The sequence below is a fragment of the Telmatherina bonti genome (assembly GCF_933228915.1).
Source record: "Telmatherina bonti genome assembly, chromosome: 5".
NCBI lineage: Eukaryota > Metazoa > Chordata > Actinopteri > Atheriniformes > Telmatherinidae > Telmatherina > Telmatherina bonti.
Genome location: NC_136623.1, coordinates 5,828,737 through 5,843,143, shown reverse-complemented (window position 1 = coordinate 5,843,143; position 14,407 = coordinate 5,828,737). Strand labels below are relative to the sequence as shown.

Sequence of the window (14,407 nt, the reverse complement as noted above, 5' to 3'; positions counted from 1 at the left end):
TCACAATTCATACTGATACAGATACTAACACTGATACTTATAATGATACTAAAACAGTGATGCTGATACTGATACAATAATATATTACACACACTGATACCGTTACAATACCAACACTGATGTAACGATACTGATACAAACAAGAATAATGATATTGATACAAGTACAAACTCTGATCCTGAACCTTAAAACTCCAGCAGAGACGTTTCTCTCCCCCCATCAGGACCAGCAGTGTGTAACTGGGATGGTCATGTGACCCTCCAGCTGGTCTACGGAGGTTTTCCAGCGTTTCTATCCGTCCAGGAGGTTTACAATCCAGACACAACATGTAGTGTTTATTCAGAGACTCTAGATGGTAAATCCACCATTATTTATCACATCTTCATCACCATCACTACCATGTTGCTAAGAGACCTCTATTTTCACCTGGACATGATGATGAAGACACTTCCTGTCAGACTTTCCACCAATTAGAGAGCTTAAACTGACGGTAACGTCCAATCAGGAGCAGCCAAAGATCAACAAGTGATGAGAAAAGCAGGAAAATAATGATCCTCTATGGCTGGAATAAAGCCAGGAAGACGTTTGAGATGCAGCTGAGGTGGAGGTGCTGCAGTGAGGACAGCAGGAAGACGTGTGGAAACATGGAAACAGTGTGTGTGTGTGTGTGTGTGTGTGTTTCAGATTACTACTGATCTGTGTGTTATTTCTAAAAACGTCTGGTTGTAAAATCTCTTTTTAAATAATAAAAGTAATGAAAATTATTTTATAATAAATGAACAACATTTCTTTCATTCTGATGCTTGAGGGTCGAACCAATAGAAGGCCAGCATACTGTCATCATCATGGAATCTGATTGGCTGTTGTGGTCACATGGCCTGTTTACCATGGAAATCTGTCAGAGGTGAAAACAGTTGTCATGCATCAGCACAATGGTGTCATTACATTTTAATAAGTACCAAACCCAATGTTTTCTCAGGCAGACAGCAGAGTATTGATCACTCATCCTGCTTTGATTATTAATCACACCAATCAGATCAGTGTTTGTAGAATAAACCATAGAAGAAGAAGAAGAATAAAACAGACATTCCTGATGCAGCTCAGACAGACAGGAAGAGGTTAAATCCTCTGAGGAAATACCCTCCAACATCCTGTTCCTGGTTTTTTATCATCTGATGGAAACGTAAATCAGTTTCCATGGTGACAGTATTACGACATGTTTTCATTTCAGGCTCACGCTAAGTTTTAGTTGAACGTCCAGGTCAAAGTTCTGCAGAGGATCCACATCCGAAGCTGTATTCTGATGTGTGGAAGACCAGCACAAAAACCTCTGAGAGGAGCCACATAAATACATACTACATCCGGTGGTTTCTTTCACAATAAAAGCCTGATGTATGTGTGTTTTATTTTACACATTTTTCATGCAGCCTGCTTAATATAATTTAATCTAGTTTTATTTCAATGTGTCATAAATGCTGGTGAATCCTCTTGAAAATAAAAAATAGGAAGAAGCTGAATTGACAGATCATTTATTTCTAAACCACTTTATCTCAAGTGTTATCTGAACCAGGTTCTGAATATCACACGAGTAAAATAAAAGCATCAACATGACAAAAACATGAAACATCATTCATTCATTTATTTATTATCCAAACTGCTTTGTCCGATGAAGGGTCACGAGATGGATGGAGATGGAGCCTATCCCAGCAGTCTTTGGGCGGGATGCAGGTACACCTCGACAGGTCGCCAGCTCATCGCAGAGCCACATAGAGAGACAAACAACCACTCTTACTCCAAGGGACAATTTAGAGGAACCAATGAACCTAACATTCATGTCTTTGGACGGTGGGAGGAAGTCAGAGTACCACGCATACATGAGGAGAACATGAAAAATCCACACAGAAAAGCCACCGTTTGAGCCCCATGAAACAATTTTAAAATGTATAAAATATAATAAAAGTAATGAGGTCAAAAATTAAAAACTAAATAAAATAAATTAAAAACCACATAACATCAAGTCTCAGGTTGGGTAGAGGTCAGTGAGTAAAAGTGAGTTTTAAGACTTGTATACACACACACACACACACACACACACACACACACACATATATATAAAAGTGAGTTTTAAGACTTGTATACACACACACACACACACACACACACATATATATATGTGTGTGTGTGTGTGTGTGTGTGTGTGTGTATTAAATACGCAATATACACATATTATAGACTGTACATTCATAATAATTTATTTCATTAACAGAATCAAAATATTTTTAACTTTTTAGACCAACTTTATTTTGAAGGCAGAGTTGTAGGTCTTCCGGTTTCCACCTCCTTGTTTCCGTTAGCTTGACCTACCGGGATGACGTAGCCGTCAGCTCCCGGTATAAACACGGGTGGTCCGGTCCCCCCTCTCCCTCCATCTGACAAGCCGCTTTCGGTGTCCTTACAGCGGACACACCGTGGTCCGGACGGACTGGACTGACCCGGTTCCAGCGGCAGCTTTCCGTGACCGGAGCGGTTTTCCACGTGGATCACGTCACCGGGCGGGTTGCCCGCGGCATTAATAGCAGCGATTACCGGTCACAACCCCGCCTGTGGTCCGGCACGGCACCGGTCACTCCCCCGCCTGTGGTCCCCGCACAGTCCTGATACGCTGCGGTGAATCTGCGGGTCTTTGCCGGGAGAAGCGGCGCCATGGAGTTCCGGTGGAGGCTGCCGCGGGGCTCCGGCACCGCAAGGTAACCGGAGCGGGACGCCACACCGCAGCAACCGGTTGCCGGTCGCCGCTGACGCAGAGAGGATGAGAGGCGCCGCCGGACTCCCGGTGCTGCTGCTGCTGCTGCTCAGCCGCGCTGCCTTCACGGCGGGCCGGTCCCTGAACGCACCGCGGGACGGAGTTCTGGTTCCGGACGGACAGGAGAGTCTCACCGGGACAGGTAACGTACCGAACCAGACTTTTAACACCGTTATCTGGTCATTATGACGGAAATCCATCCCGTTGTGAGGAAACAGTTCATGTTCAGACATAAAGTTAGTTTATAAAGCCACTAAATGATTGTGATTACATATAAATAACTTTATTAACGTGTTGGAGGTTTTTATCTTTATTTTCCTCTCAGTAGATCATGATTCAGTTTTCAGTCTGCAGCAGGTAAACTCACCTGAAGCCTGAAATCTTCATCCTTCCTGTCATATTTATGTTGTTTGTAGGACATTAATGTTTGAGATGTAGTAGAAATATTTTCAGTTGAATTAAAGGGAAACTGAATTATTTGCTTTAATTTAATCCCAAAGTTATCTAGAGGTGCTTTTATTAGTGAAGTTTTTATAAACCTGTTTTGAATCAGTGAATTTTATGTGAAACAATGTGATTAATCCTGATTAAAAATGTTCTCCGTGGCCAAAAACTAATTAAAAACCAAATCAGACTGAAGGAAAACATGTTTATCCCCATGTATTAGTTTTCTATGTTTATTTTTTTTAGATTATATAGATATAAATTAAAATCAAGACTCGTATTTTACAAGTTTGGCTTGTTGCATCTAAATTATTTTTTGTCTTGTGCATTTTTAATCAGAAACATGTATTAAGCTGAAATTGAAGCCAGTTTTTGTGAAAGTTTAGTGCCCAGCAGGCGACCTCTGGTAGCACTGCGCATGTTTCTGCCAGAACACTTAAACTTTTTTACAAAACCATCAACTTCCAGTGCGAAGGTCTGTTTCTGCTGAACACAGAAGACAGATATGCCGCTTTGTCCGTCTCCCGCCTCAGTTACGTACGGTTTGGCTCGTTTCCAAAGAGCTTAGCTAGCCGTCACATAACGAAGCGATACCAGTGGAGGCCACTGGGGGCAGTGTAGCGTTGTACAGCTTATATACAACCAGAGAAGAAGAGGAGGAACAGTAAGCAGCTGACGCAGAAACCGTCAAATAAAAAGCAACCGAGGAAGAGTTTGGTAGAAAACAAGGACTAAATATAAAAGATGGGCGGAGCCTCCATGACGCCACCCGTAGGTTTCTGAAGAGCTGAATTGAAGCTCGGTGGGCGGTTCCTACCATCACCATCTTGGCAGGGGCATGCGTGTCGTCTCACCCGGAAAATACAAATATGGGCAAAGAGGTGGAGCTGAGAGGGGGGCTGTGAGCGTCATGGTGGATGATTGACATCCAGCGAACTCCGAGCTTTCTGTAGCTAAGAGCTAACCGAGCTAACCCGGAGATAACAGGAGCTAACCAGCTAACGGAGATAAGTAGGCTAAAGCTAAGTCATGTTGTTAACCGGCTAAAAACCGCGGTTGTTCTACGTTCTTCAAACTTGAAGCGGCATATCAGGTGCCTGTCAATCAAACGGACACGCCCCTAAATATGCCGAACTTAGAGATTAAATTACTTTTAAACGGGCGAGTTAGAAAAAAATCCACTCCCCCACAGTTGTCATGAAGGTAAACCTGACCTATTAAACCTAAAATGTTTTGTACCAGGCTGTAAACATGTTTATTCCTGCTGTAAACATGTTTATTTCTGCTGTAAACATGTTTATTCCTGCTGTAAACATGTTTATTTCTGCTGTAAACATGTTTATTCCTGCTGTAAACATGTTTATTCCTGCTGTAAACATGTTTATTTCTGCTGTAAACATGTATATTTCTGCTGTAAACATGTTTATTTCTGCTGTAAACATGTTTATTCCTGCTGTAAACATGTTTATTTCTGCTGTAAACATGTATATTTCTGCTGTAAACATGTTTATTTCTGCTGTAAACATGTTTATTCCTGCTGTAAACATGTATATTTCTGCTGTAAACATGTTTATTCCTGCTGTAAACATGTTTATTTCTGCTGTAAACATGTTTATTTCTGCTGTAAACATGTTTCTTCCTGCTGTAAACATGTTTATTCCTGCTGTAAACATGTATATTTCTGCTGTAAACATGTTTATTTCTGCTGTGAAGTTGGTCTTTTTAACATGGGAGTCTATGGGGATTCACGCTGTTTTGCAGCCCCTAGTGGATGAAGAGGGAACTGCAGTTTTATGCACTTCTGCATAGGCTTCACTTTTCACTCCACTCCGTCCATTTTTCTTATACAGTCTATGCTAACGAGTCCTTTGAATCTTCATGCGTACACATGGAAAACCCACGAAGCTTCGCTGCCAACCGATGTGGCCGTCGAAGGAAACTGTTGCATCTCACTGAAGGCGCGGTTTGTGTTCGGGTGCGTTCTGTTGCCTGGGAATTACTGCCGATGAATGGATTTAGAAACCATGGCAACGTAACATGAGGACGGCGACACAGCGACAACATTTGAAACGGACGTCCACATTTACGTACGTAAAGAAGCAGAAATGGACCTTTAGTGTGATAAACGTTTAAAACCAAAGAGAAACTTTTATTGAATTTAATTGTTTTTTTTATTTATTATTTTATTTTTATTTTTTATTTTTTTTATTTTTATTCTGTTTTGCTCATAGTTCTTTTGTTTTGTTTTTATTTCTTATTTTATTTTTTGTTTTTGGTTTTGTTCTGGCTTTAGTTTTCTGGTTTTTTTTTTTATTTTACCTTGTTTTGTTTTAATTTTATTGGTATTATTTAGCCTTGTTATGTTTTTAATTTAATTTAATTTAATTTAATTTAATTTAATTTAATTTAATTTAATTTAATTTGTTTACTGTTGACATTTAGCTGGACAGCTAACTGGTCCATGTCCACTTTTATGTCTTGCGCTGCTTCTGTCAGTCTGAACATCAGAAAGTCCAGAGAGCTTCTGAGGACTCCCGGTATCCAATAAAACCCAGTATTCCCCGTTCTCCCAGTAAGAAGCTGTATCTCGCTGTCTGTGTGTCTTCAGGTATGGACGGACGGAGACGGTCCTTCCTGGGGAAGACTCGTCCCTTCATCCTGGTGGACGGGCAGAGACGGAGCCCCGCTGAAACTTTACAGGTGTGAGGAACCAGAGCACTGGTTTCTTACTGGTTCTGCTGGTTTTTAACTAGTTGTGGTTGTTAGTGAAGCAACTGTTCATGGTGGTGTTTTACTGGCCTGCTGTGGACTACCGGTCTCATTCTGAACCTGAACTGATACTGGTGCTGTCTCTTAGATTTCCCTGACACCATACTGGTCTGTAACCAGTTGGTACTGGGTTCTGACTCTGTTGGCTCTGAGCTCAGTCTGGTTTCCAGCTGTAGAAACTGGATGTTTGGGATGGGTGGGACACGCACACACCCAAACTTCCTTTCCACATGTGAGAAAACAAAAGTCCCCGCCTGTTGCCATGGTTACATGATGGCGGTACGTGTCGATGCTGACACGCAGGGCTGCCTGCCAGTCTGGGCGAGGCGTAGCGTTGGACCTGGGCCTGGATCGATCCTCAACTCTGCTGGAAGTATTATGGGATGGATGCTAGAAAAACTTGAACACGGTCAGGAAATCAGTTCTCCTACAGAACTGGTTCTCCTGTAGGACTGGTTCTCCTGTAGGACTGGTTCTCCTGTAGGACTGGTTCTCCTGCAGGACTGGTTCTGCTACAGGACTGGTTCTCCTGTAGGACTGGTTCTCCTGTAGGACTGGTTCTCCCACAGGACTGGTTCTCCCACAGGACTGGTTCTCCTGTAGGACTGGTTGTCCTGTAGGACTGGTTCTCCTGTAGGACTGGTTCTCCTGTAGGACTGGTTCTCCCACAGGACTGGTTCTCCTGTAGGACTGGTTCTCCTACAGAACTGGTTGTCCTGTAGGACTGGTTCTCCTGTAGGACTGGTTCTCCTGTAGGACTGGTTCTGCTACAGGACTGGTTCTCCTGTAGGACTGGTTCTCCTGTAGGACTGGTTCTCCTGTAGGACTGGTTCTCCTGTAGGACTGGTTCTCCTGCAGGACTGGTTCTCCTGTAGGACTGGTTCTCCTACAGAACTGGTTGTCCTGTAGGACTGGTTCTCCTGTAGGACTGGTTCTCCTGTAGGACTGGTTCTCCTACAGAACTGGTTGTCCTGTAGGACTGGTTCTCCTGTAGGACTGGTTCTCCTACAGTACTGGTTCTCCTGTAGGACTGGTTCTCCTGCAGGACTGGTTCTCCTACAGTACTGGTTCTCCTGCAGGACTGGTTCTCCTGCAGGACTGGTTCTCCTACAGTACTGGTTCTCCTGTAGGACTGGTTCTCCTGCAGGACTGGTTCTCCTGTAGGACTGGTTCTCCTACAGAACTGGTTCTCCTGTAGGGCTGGTTCTCCTGCAGGACTGGTTCTCCTGCAGGACTGGTTCTCCTGCAGGACTGGTTCTCCTACAGCACTGGTTCTCCTACAGGACTGGTTCTCCTGCAGGACTGGTTCTCCTACAGGACTGGTTCTCCTGTAGGACTGGTTCTCCTGTAGGACTGGTTCTCCTTCAGGACTGGTTCCCCTGTACTGGTTCTCCTACAGGACTGGTTCTCCTGCAGGACTGGTTCTCCTACAGGACTGGTTCTCCTGCAGGACTGGTTCTCCTGTAGGACTGGTTCTCCTGCAGGACTGGTTCTCCTGCAGTACTGGTTCTCCTGTAGGACTGGTTCTCCTGCAGGACTGGTTCTCCTGCAGTACTGGTTCTCCTGTAGGACTGGTTCTCCTGCAGGACTGGTTCTCCTGCAGTACTGGTTCTCCTGTAGGACTGGTTCTCCTGCAGGACTGGTTCTCCTTCAGGACTGGTTCCCCTGTACTGGTTCTCCTACAGGACTGGTTCTCCTGCAGGACTGGTTCTCCTACAGAACTGGTTCTCCTGCAGGACTGGTTCCCCTGTACTGGTTCTCCTACAGGACTGGTTCTCCTGCAGGACTGGTTCTCCTACAGAACTGGTTCTCCTACAGGACTGGTTCTCCTGCAGGACTGGTTCTCCTACAGGACTGGTTCTCCTGCAGTACTGGTTCTCCTGCAGTACTGGTTCTCCTACAGGACTGGTTCTCCTGCAGGACTGGTTCTCCTACAGAACTGGTTCTCCTGTAGGACTGGTTCTCCTGCAGGACTGGTTCTCCTACAGGACTGGTTCTCCTACAGGACTGGTTCTCCTGCAGTACTGGTTCTATTTCAGGACTGGTTCTCCTGCAGGACTGGTTCCCCTGTACTGGTTCTCCTGCAGGACTGGTTCTCCTGCAGGACTGGTTCTCCTACAGGACTGGTTCCCCTGTACTGGTTCTCCTGCAGGACTGGTTCTCCTACAGAACTGGTTCTCCTGCAGGACTGGTTCTCCTACAGAACTGGTTCTCCTGTAGGACTGGTTCTCCTACAGGACTGGTTCTCCTACAGGACTGGTTCTCCTGTAGGACTGGTTCTCCTACAGAACTGGTTCTCCTGCAGGACTGGTCCCCCTGTACTGGTTCTCCTACAGGACTGGTTCTCCTGTAGGACTGGTTCTCCTGCAGGACTGGTTCTCCTGTAGGACTGGTTCTGCTACAGGACTGGTTCTCCTACAGGACTGGTTCTCCTACAGGACTGGTTCTCCTGTAGGACTGGTTCTCCTACAGGACTGGTTCTCCTACAGGACTGGTTCTCCTGCAGTACTGGTTCTCCTGTAGGACTGGTTCTCCTGCAGGACTGGTTCTCCTGTAGGACTGGTTCTCCTGCAGGACTGGTTCTCCTGTAGGACTGGTTCTCCTACAGAACTGGTTCTCCTGTAGGACTGGTTCTCCTACAGAACTGGTTCTCCTGTAGGACTGGTTCTCCTGCAGGACTGGTTCTCCTGCAGGACTGGTTCTCCTACAGTACTGGTTCTCCTACAGGACTGGTTCTCCTGTAGGACTGGTTCTCCTGTAGGACTGGTTCTCCTTCAGGACTGGTTCTCCTACAGGACTGGTTCTCCTGCAGGACTGGTTCTCCTGCAGGACTGGTTCTCCTACAGTACTGGTTCTCCTGTAGGACTGGTTCTCCTGCAGGACTGGTTCTCCTGTAGGACTGGTTCTCCTACAGAACTGGTTCTCCTGTAGGACTGGTTCTCCTGCAGGACTGGTTCTCCTGCAGGACTGGTTCTCCTACAGTACTGGTTCTCCTACAGGACTGGTTCTCCTGTAGGACTGGTTCTCCTGTAGGACTGGTTCTCCTTCAGGACTGGTTCCCCTGTACTGGTTCTCCTACAGGACTGGTTCTCCTGCAGGACTGGTTCTCCTACAGGACTGGTTCTCCTGTAGGACTGGTTCTCCTGCAGGACTGGTTCTCCTGTAGGACTGGTTCTCCTACAGAACTGGTTCTCCTGTAGGACTGGTTCTCCTGCAGGACTGGTTCTCCTGCAGTACTGGTTCTCCTGTAGGACTGGTTCTCCTGCAGGACTGGTTCTCCTGCAGTACTGGTTCTCCTGTAGGACTGGTTCTCCTGCAGGACTGGTTCTCCTTCAGGACTGGTTCCCCTGTACTGGTTCTCCTACAGGACTGGTTCTCCTGCAGGACTGGTTCTCCTACAGAACTGGTTCTCCTGCAGGACTGGTTCCCCTGTACTGGTTCTCCTACAGGACTGGTTCTCCTGCAGGACTGGTTCTCCTACAGAACTGGTTCTCCTACAGGACTGGTTCTCCTGCAGGACTGGTTCTCCTACAGGACTGGTTCTCCTGCAGTACTGGTTCTCCTGCAGTACTGGTTCTCCTACAGGACTGGTTCTCCTGCAGGACTGGTTCTCCTACAGAACTGGTTCTCCTACAGGACTGGTTCTCCTGCAGGACTGGTTCTCCTACAGGACTGGTTCTCCTACAGGACTGGTTCTCCTGCAGTACTGGTTCTATTTCAGGACTGGTTCTCCTGCAGGACTGGTTCCCCTGTACTGGTTCTCCTGCAGGACTGGTTCTCCTGCAGGACTGGTTCTCCTACAGGACTGGTTCCCCTGTACTGGTTCTCCTGCAGGACTGGTTCTCCTACAGAACTGGTTCTCCTGCAGGACTGGTTCTCCTACAGAACTGGTTCTCCTGTAGGACTGGTTCTCCTACAGGACTGGTTCTCCTACAGGACTGGTTCTCCTGTAGGACTGGTTCTCCTACAGAACTGGTTCTCCTGCAGGACTGGTCCCCCTGTACTGGTTCTCCTACAGGACTGGTTCTCCTGTAGGACTGGTTCTCCTGCAGGACTGGTTCTCCTACAGAACTGGTTCTCCTGTAGGACTGGTTCTGCTACAGGACTGGTTCTCCTACAGGACTGGTTCTCCTGTAGGACTGGTTCTCCTACAGGACTGGTTCTCCTACAGGACTGGTTCTCCTGCAGGACTGGTTCTCCTGCAGTACTGGTTCTCCTGTAGGACTGGTTCTCCTGCAGGACTGGTTCTCCTGTAGGACTGGTTCTCCTACAGAACTGGTTCTCCTGTAGGACTGGTTCTCCTGCAGGACTGGTTCTCCTGTAGGACTGGTTCTCCTACAGAACTGGTTCTCCTGTAGGACTGGTTCTCCTACAGAACTGGTTCTCCTGTAGGACTGGTTCTCCTGCAGGACTGGTTCTCCTGCAGGACTGGTTCTCCTACAGTACTGGTTCTCCTACAGGACTGGTTCTCCTGTAGGACTGGTTCTCCTGTAGGACTGGTTCTCCTTCAGGACTGGTTCTCCTACAGGACTGGTTCTCCTGCAGGACTGGTTCTCCTGCAGGACTGGTTCTCCTACAGTACTGGTTCTCCTGTAGGACTGGTTCTCCTGCAGGACTGGTTCTCCTGTAGGACTGGTTCTCCTACAGAACTGGTTCTCCTGTAGGACTGGTTCTCCTGCAGGACTGGTTCTCCTGCAGGACTGGTTCTCCTACAGTACTGGTTCTCCTACAGGACTGGTTCTCCTGTAGGACTGGTTCTCCTGTAGGACTGGTTCTCCTTCAGGACTGGTTCCCCTGTACTGGTTCTCCTACAGGACTGGTTCTCCTGCAGGACTGGTTCTCCTACAGGACTGGTTCTCCTGCAGGACTGGTTCTCCTGTAGGACTGGTTCTCCTACAGGACTGGTTCTCCTGCAGTACTGGTTCTCCTGTAGGACTGGTTCTCCTGTAGGACTGGTTCTCCTTCAGGACTGGTTCCCCTGTACTGGTTCTCCTACAGGACTGGTTCTCCTGCAGGACTGGTTCTCCTGCAGAACTGGTTCTCCTGCAGGACTGGTTCTCCTGCAGGACTGGTTCCCCTGTACTGGTTCTCCTACAGGACTGGTTCTCCTGCAGGACTGGTTCTCCTACAGAACTGGTTCTCCTACAGGACTGGTTCTCCTGCAGGACTGGATCTCCTACAGGACTGGTTCTCCTGCAGTACTGGTTCTCCTGCAGTACTGGTTCTCCTAAGGACTGGTTCTCCTGCAGGACTGGTTCTCCTACAGAACTGGTTCTCCTACAGGACTGGTTCTCCTGCAGGACTGGTTCTCCTACAGGACTGGTTCTCCTGCAGTACTGGTTCTCCTGCAGTACTGGTTCTCTTTCAGGACTGGTTCTCCTGCAGGACTGGTTCCCCTGTACTGGTTCTCCTGCAGGACTGGTTCCCCTGTACTGGTTCTCCTGCAGGACTGGTTCTCCTGTAGGACTGGTTCTCCTACAGGACTGGTTCTCCTACAGGACTGGTTCTCCTGTAGGACTGGTTCTCCTACAGAACTGGTTCTCCTGCAGGACTGGTCCCCCTGTACTGGTTCTCCTACAGGACTGGTTCTCCTGTAGGACTGGTTCTCCTGCAGGACTGGTTCTCCTACAGAACTGGTTCTCCTGTAGGACTGGTCCCCCTGTACTGGTTCTCCTACAGGACTGGTTCTCCTGTAGGACTGGTTCTCCTGCAGGACTGGTTCTCCTACAGAACTGGTTCTCCTGTAGGACTGGTTCTGCTACAGGACTGGTTCTCCTACAGGACTGGTTCTCCTGTAGGACTGGTTCTCCTACAGGACTGGTTCTCCTAAGGACTGGTTCTCCTGCAGGACTGGTTCTCCTGCAGTACTGGTTCTCCTAAGGACTGGTTCTCCTGCAGGACTGGTTCTCCTACAGAACTGGTTCTCCTACAGGACTGGTTCTCCTGCAGGACTGGTTCTCCTACAGGACTGGTTCTCCTGCAGTACTGGTTCTCCTGCAGTACTGGTTTTCTTTCAGGACTGGTTCTCCTGCAGGACTGGTTCCCCTGTACTGGTTCTCCTGCAGGACTGGTTCTCCTGCAGGACTGGTTCTCCTACAGGACTGGTTCCCCTGTACTGGTTCTCCTGCAGGACTGGTTCTCCTGTAGGACTGGTTCTCCTACAGGACTGGTTCTCCTGTAGGACTGGTTCTCCTACAGGACTGGTTCTCCTACAGGACTGGTTCTCCTGTAGGACTGGTTCTCCTGCAGGACTGGTTCTCCTGTACTGGTTCTCCTACAGGACTGGTTCTCCTGCAGGACTGGTTCTCCTACAGGACTGGTTCTCCTGTAGGACTGGTTCTCCTGCAGGACTGGTTCTCCTACAGAACTGGTTCTCCTGTAGGACTGGTTCTGCTACAGGACTGGTTCTCCTACAGGACTGGTTCTCCTGTAGGACTGGTTCTCCTACAGGACTGGTTCTCCTGCAGGACTGGTTCTCCTGCAGTACTGGTTCTCCTGTAGGACTGGTTCTCCTGTAGGACTGGTTCTCCTGCAGGACTGGTTCTCCTGTAGGACTGGTTCTCCTACAGAACTGGTTCTCCTGTAGGACTGGTTCTGCTACAGGACTGGTTCTCCTACAGGACTGGTTCTCCTGCAGGACTGGTTCTCCTACAGGACTGGTTCTCCTACAGAACTGGTTCTCCTGTAGGACTGGTTCTCCTACAGGACTGGTTCTCCTACAGGACTGGTTCTCCTACAGGACTGGTTCTCCTGCAGGACTGGTTCTCCTACAGGACTGGTTCTCCTGCAGGACTGGTTCTCCTGTAGGACTGGTTCTCCTCCAGTACTGGTTCTCCTGCAGGACTGGTTCTCCTGTAGGACTGGTTCTCCTGCAGGACTGGTTCTCCTGCAGGACTGGTTCTCCTGTAGGACTGGTTCTCCTGCAGGACTGGTTCTCCTGCAGTACTGGTTCTCCTGTAGGACTGGTTCTCCTTCAGGACTGGTTCCCCTGTACTGGTTCTCCTACAGGACTGGTTCTCCTGCAGGACTGGTTCTCCTACAGAACTGGTTCTCCTACAGGACTGGTTCTCCTACAGGACTGGTTCTCCTGCAGGACTGGTTCTCCTACAGGACTGGTTCTCCTGTAGGACTGGTTCTCCTGCAGGACTGGTTCTCCTGTAGGACTGGTTCTCCTGCAGGACTGGTTCTCCTGCAGGACTGGTTCTCCTGTAGGACTGGTTCTCCTGCAGGACTGGTTCTCCGACAGAACTGGTTCTCCTGTAGGACTGGTTCTTCTACAGGACTGGTTCTCCTACAGGACTGGTTCTCCTGTAGGACTGGTTCTCCTACAGGACTGGTTCTCCTGCAGGACTGGTTCTCCTACAGGACTGGTTCTCCTGTAGGACTGGTTCTCCTACAGGACTGGTTCTCCTACAGGACTGGTTCTCCTGCAGGACTGGTTCTCCTACAGGACTGGTTCTCCTACAGGACTGGTTCTCCTGTAGGACTGGTTCTCCTGTAGGACTGGTTCTCCTACAGGACTGGTTCTCCTGTAGGACTGGTTCTCCTGCAGGACTGGTTCTCCTGCAGGACTGGTTCTCCTACAGGACTGGTTCTCCTGCAGGACTGGTTCTCCTGCAGGACTGGTTCTCCTACAGGACTGGTTCTTCTGCAGGACTGGTTCTCCTCCAGTACTGGTTCTCCTGTAGGACTGGTTCTCCTGTAGGACTGGTTCTCCTGCAGGACTGGTTCTCCTGCAGGACTGGTTCTCCTCCAGTACTGGTTCTCCTGTAGGACTGGTTCTCCTGTAGGACTGGTTCTCCTGTAGGACTGGTTCTCCTGCAGGACTGGTTCTCCTACAGGACTGGTTCTCCTGCAGGACTGGTTCTCCTCCAGTACTGGTTCTCCTGTAGGACTGGTTCTCCTGTAGGACTGGTTCTCCTCCAGTACTGGTTCTCCTGCAGGACTGGTTCTCCTGTAGGACTGGTTCTCCTGCAGGACTGGTTCTCCTCCAGTACTGGTTCTCCTGTAGGACTGGTTCTCCTGCAGGACTGGTTCTCCTACAGAACTGGTTCTCCTGTAGAACTGGTTCTCCTGTAGGACTGGTTCTCCTGCAGGACTGGTTCTCCTACAGAACTGGTTCTCCTGTAGAACTGGTTCTCCTGTAGGACTGGTTCTCCTACAGAACTGGTTCTCCTGTATGACTGGTTCTCCTGCAGGACTGGTTCTCCTACAGAACTGGTTCTCCTGTAGGACTGGTTCTCCTGCGGGACTGGTTCCCAGTCCTTCACGGTATGAGTCTCCCATGAGACATGGAAGGAGAAGGAACACGCGTGTTGTAGGACTGGAAGGATTTCACAGAGACGGTCCGAGTGATGAAGATGTTTCCCGGCGGCTTCTTTCATCCCGATG

At 48.5% G+C, this 14,407-nt stretch overlaps 1 protein-coding gene across 1 annotated transcript in view; it reads left to right on the top strand.

Moving 5' to 3' along the window:
- The first annotated feature begins 2,442 nt into the window (after positions 1–2,442).
- Positions 2,443–14,407, top strand: part of adam15 (ADAM metallopeptidase domain 15) — a 56,259-nt gene continuing 44,294 nt past the window's right edge. The window contains 2 exon segments of the mRNA XM_079240686.1: positions 2,443–2,945; positions 5,856–5,947. Of these exon segments, the coding sequence (XP_079096812.1) occupies positions 2,810–2,945; positions 5,856–5,947 (228 nt within the window). The 5' untranslated portion in view covers positions 2,443–2,809.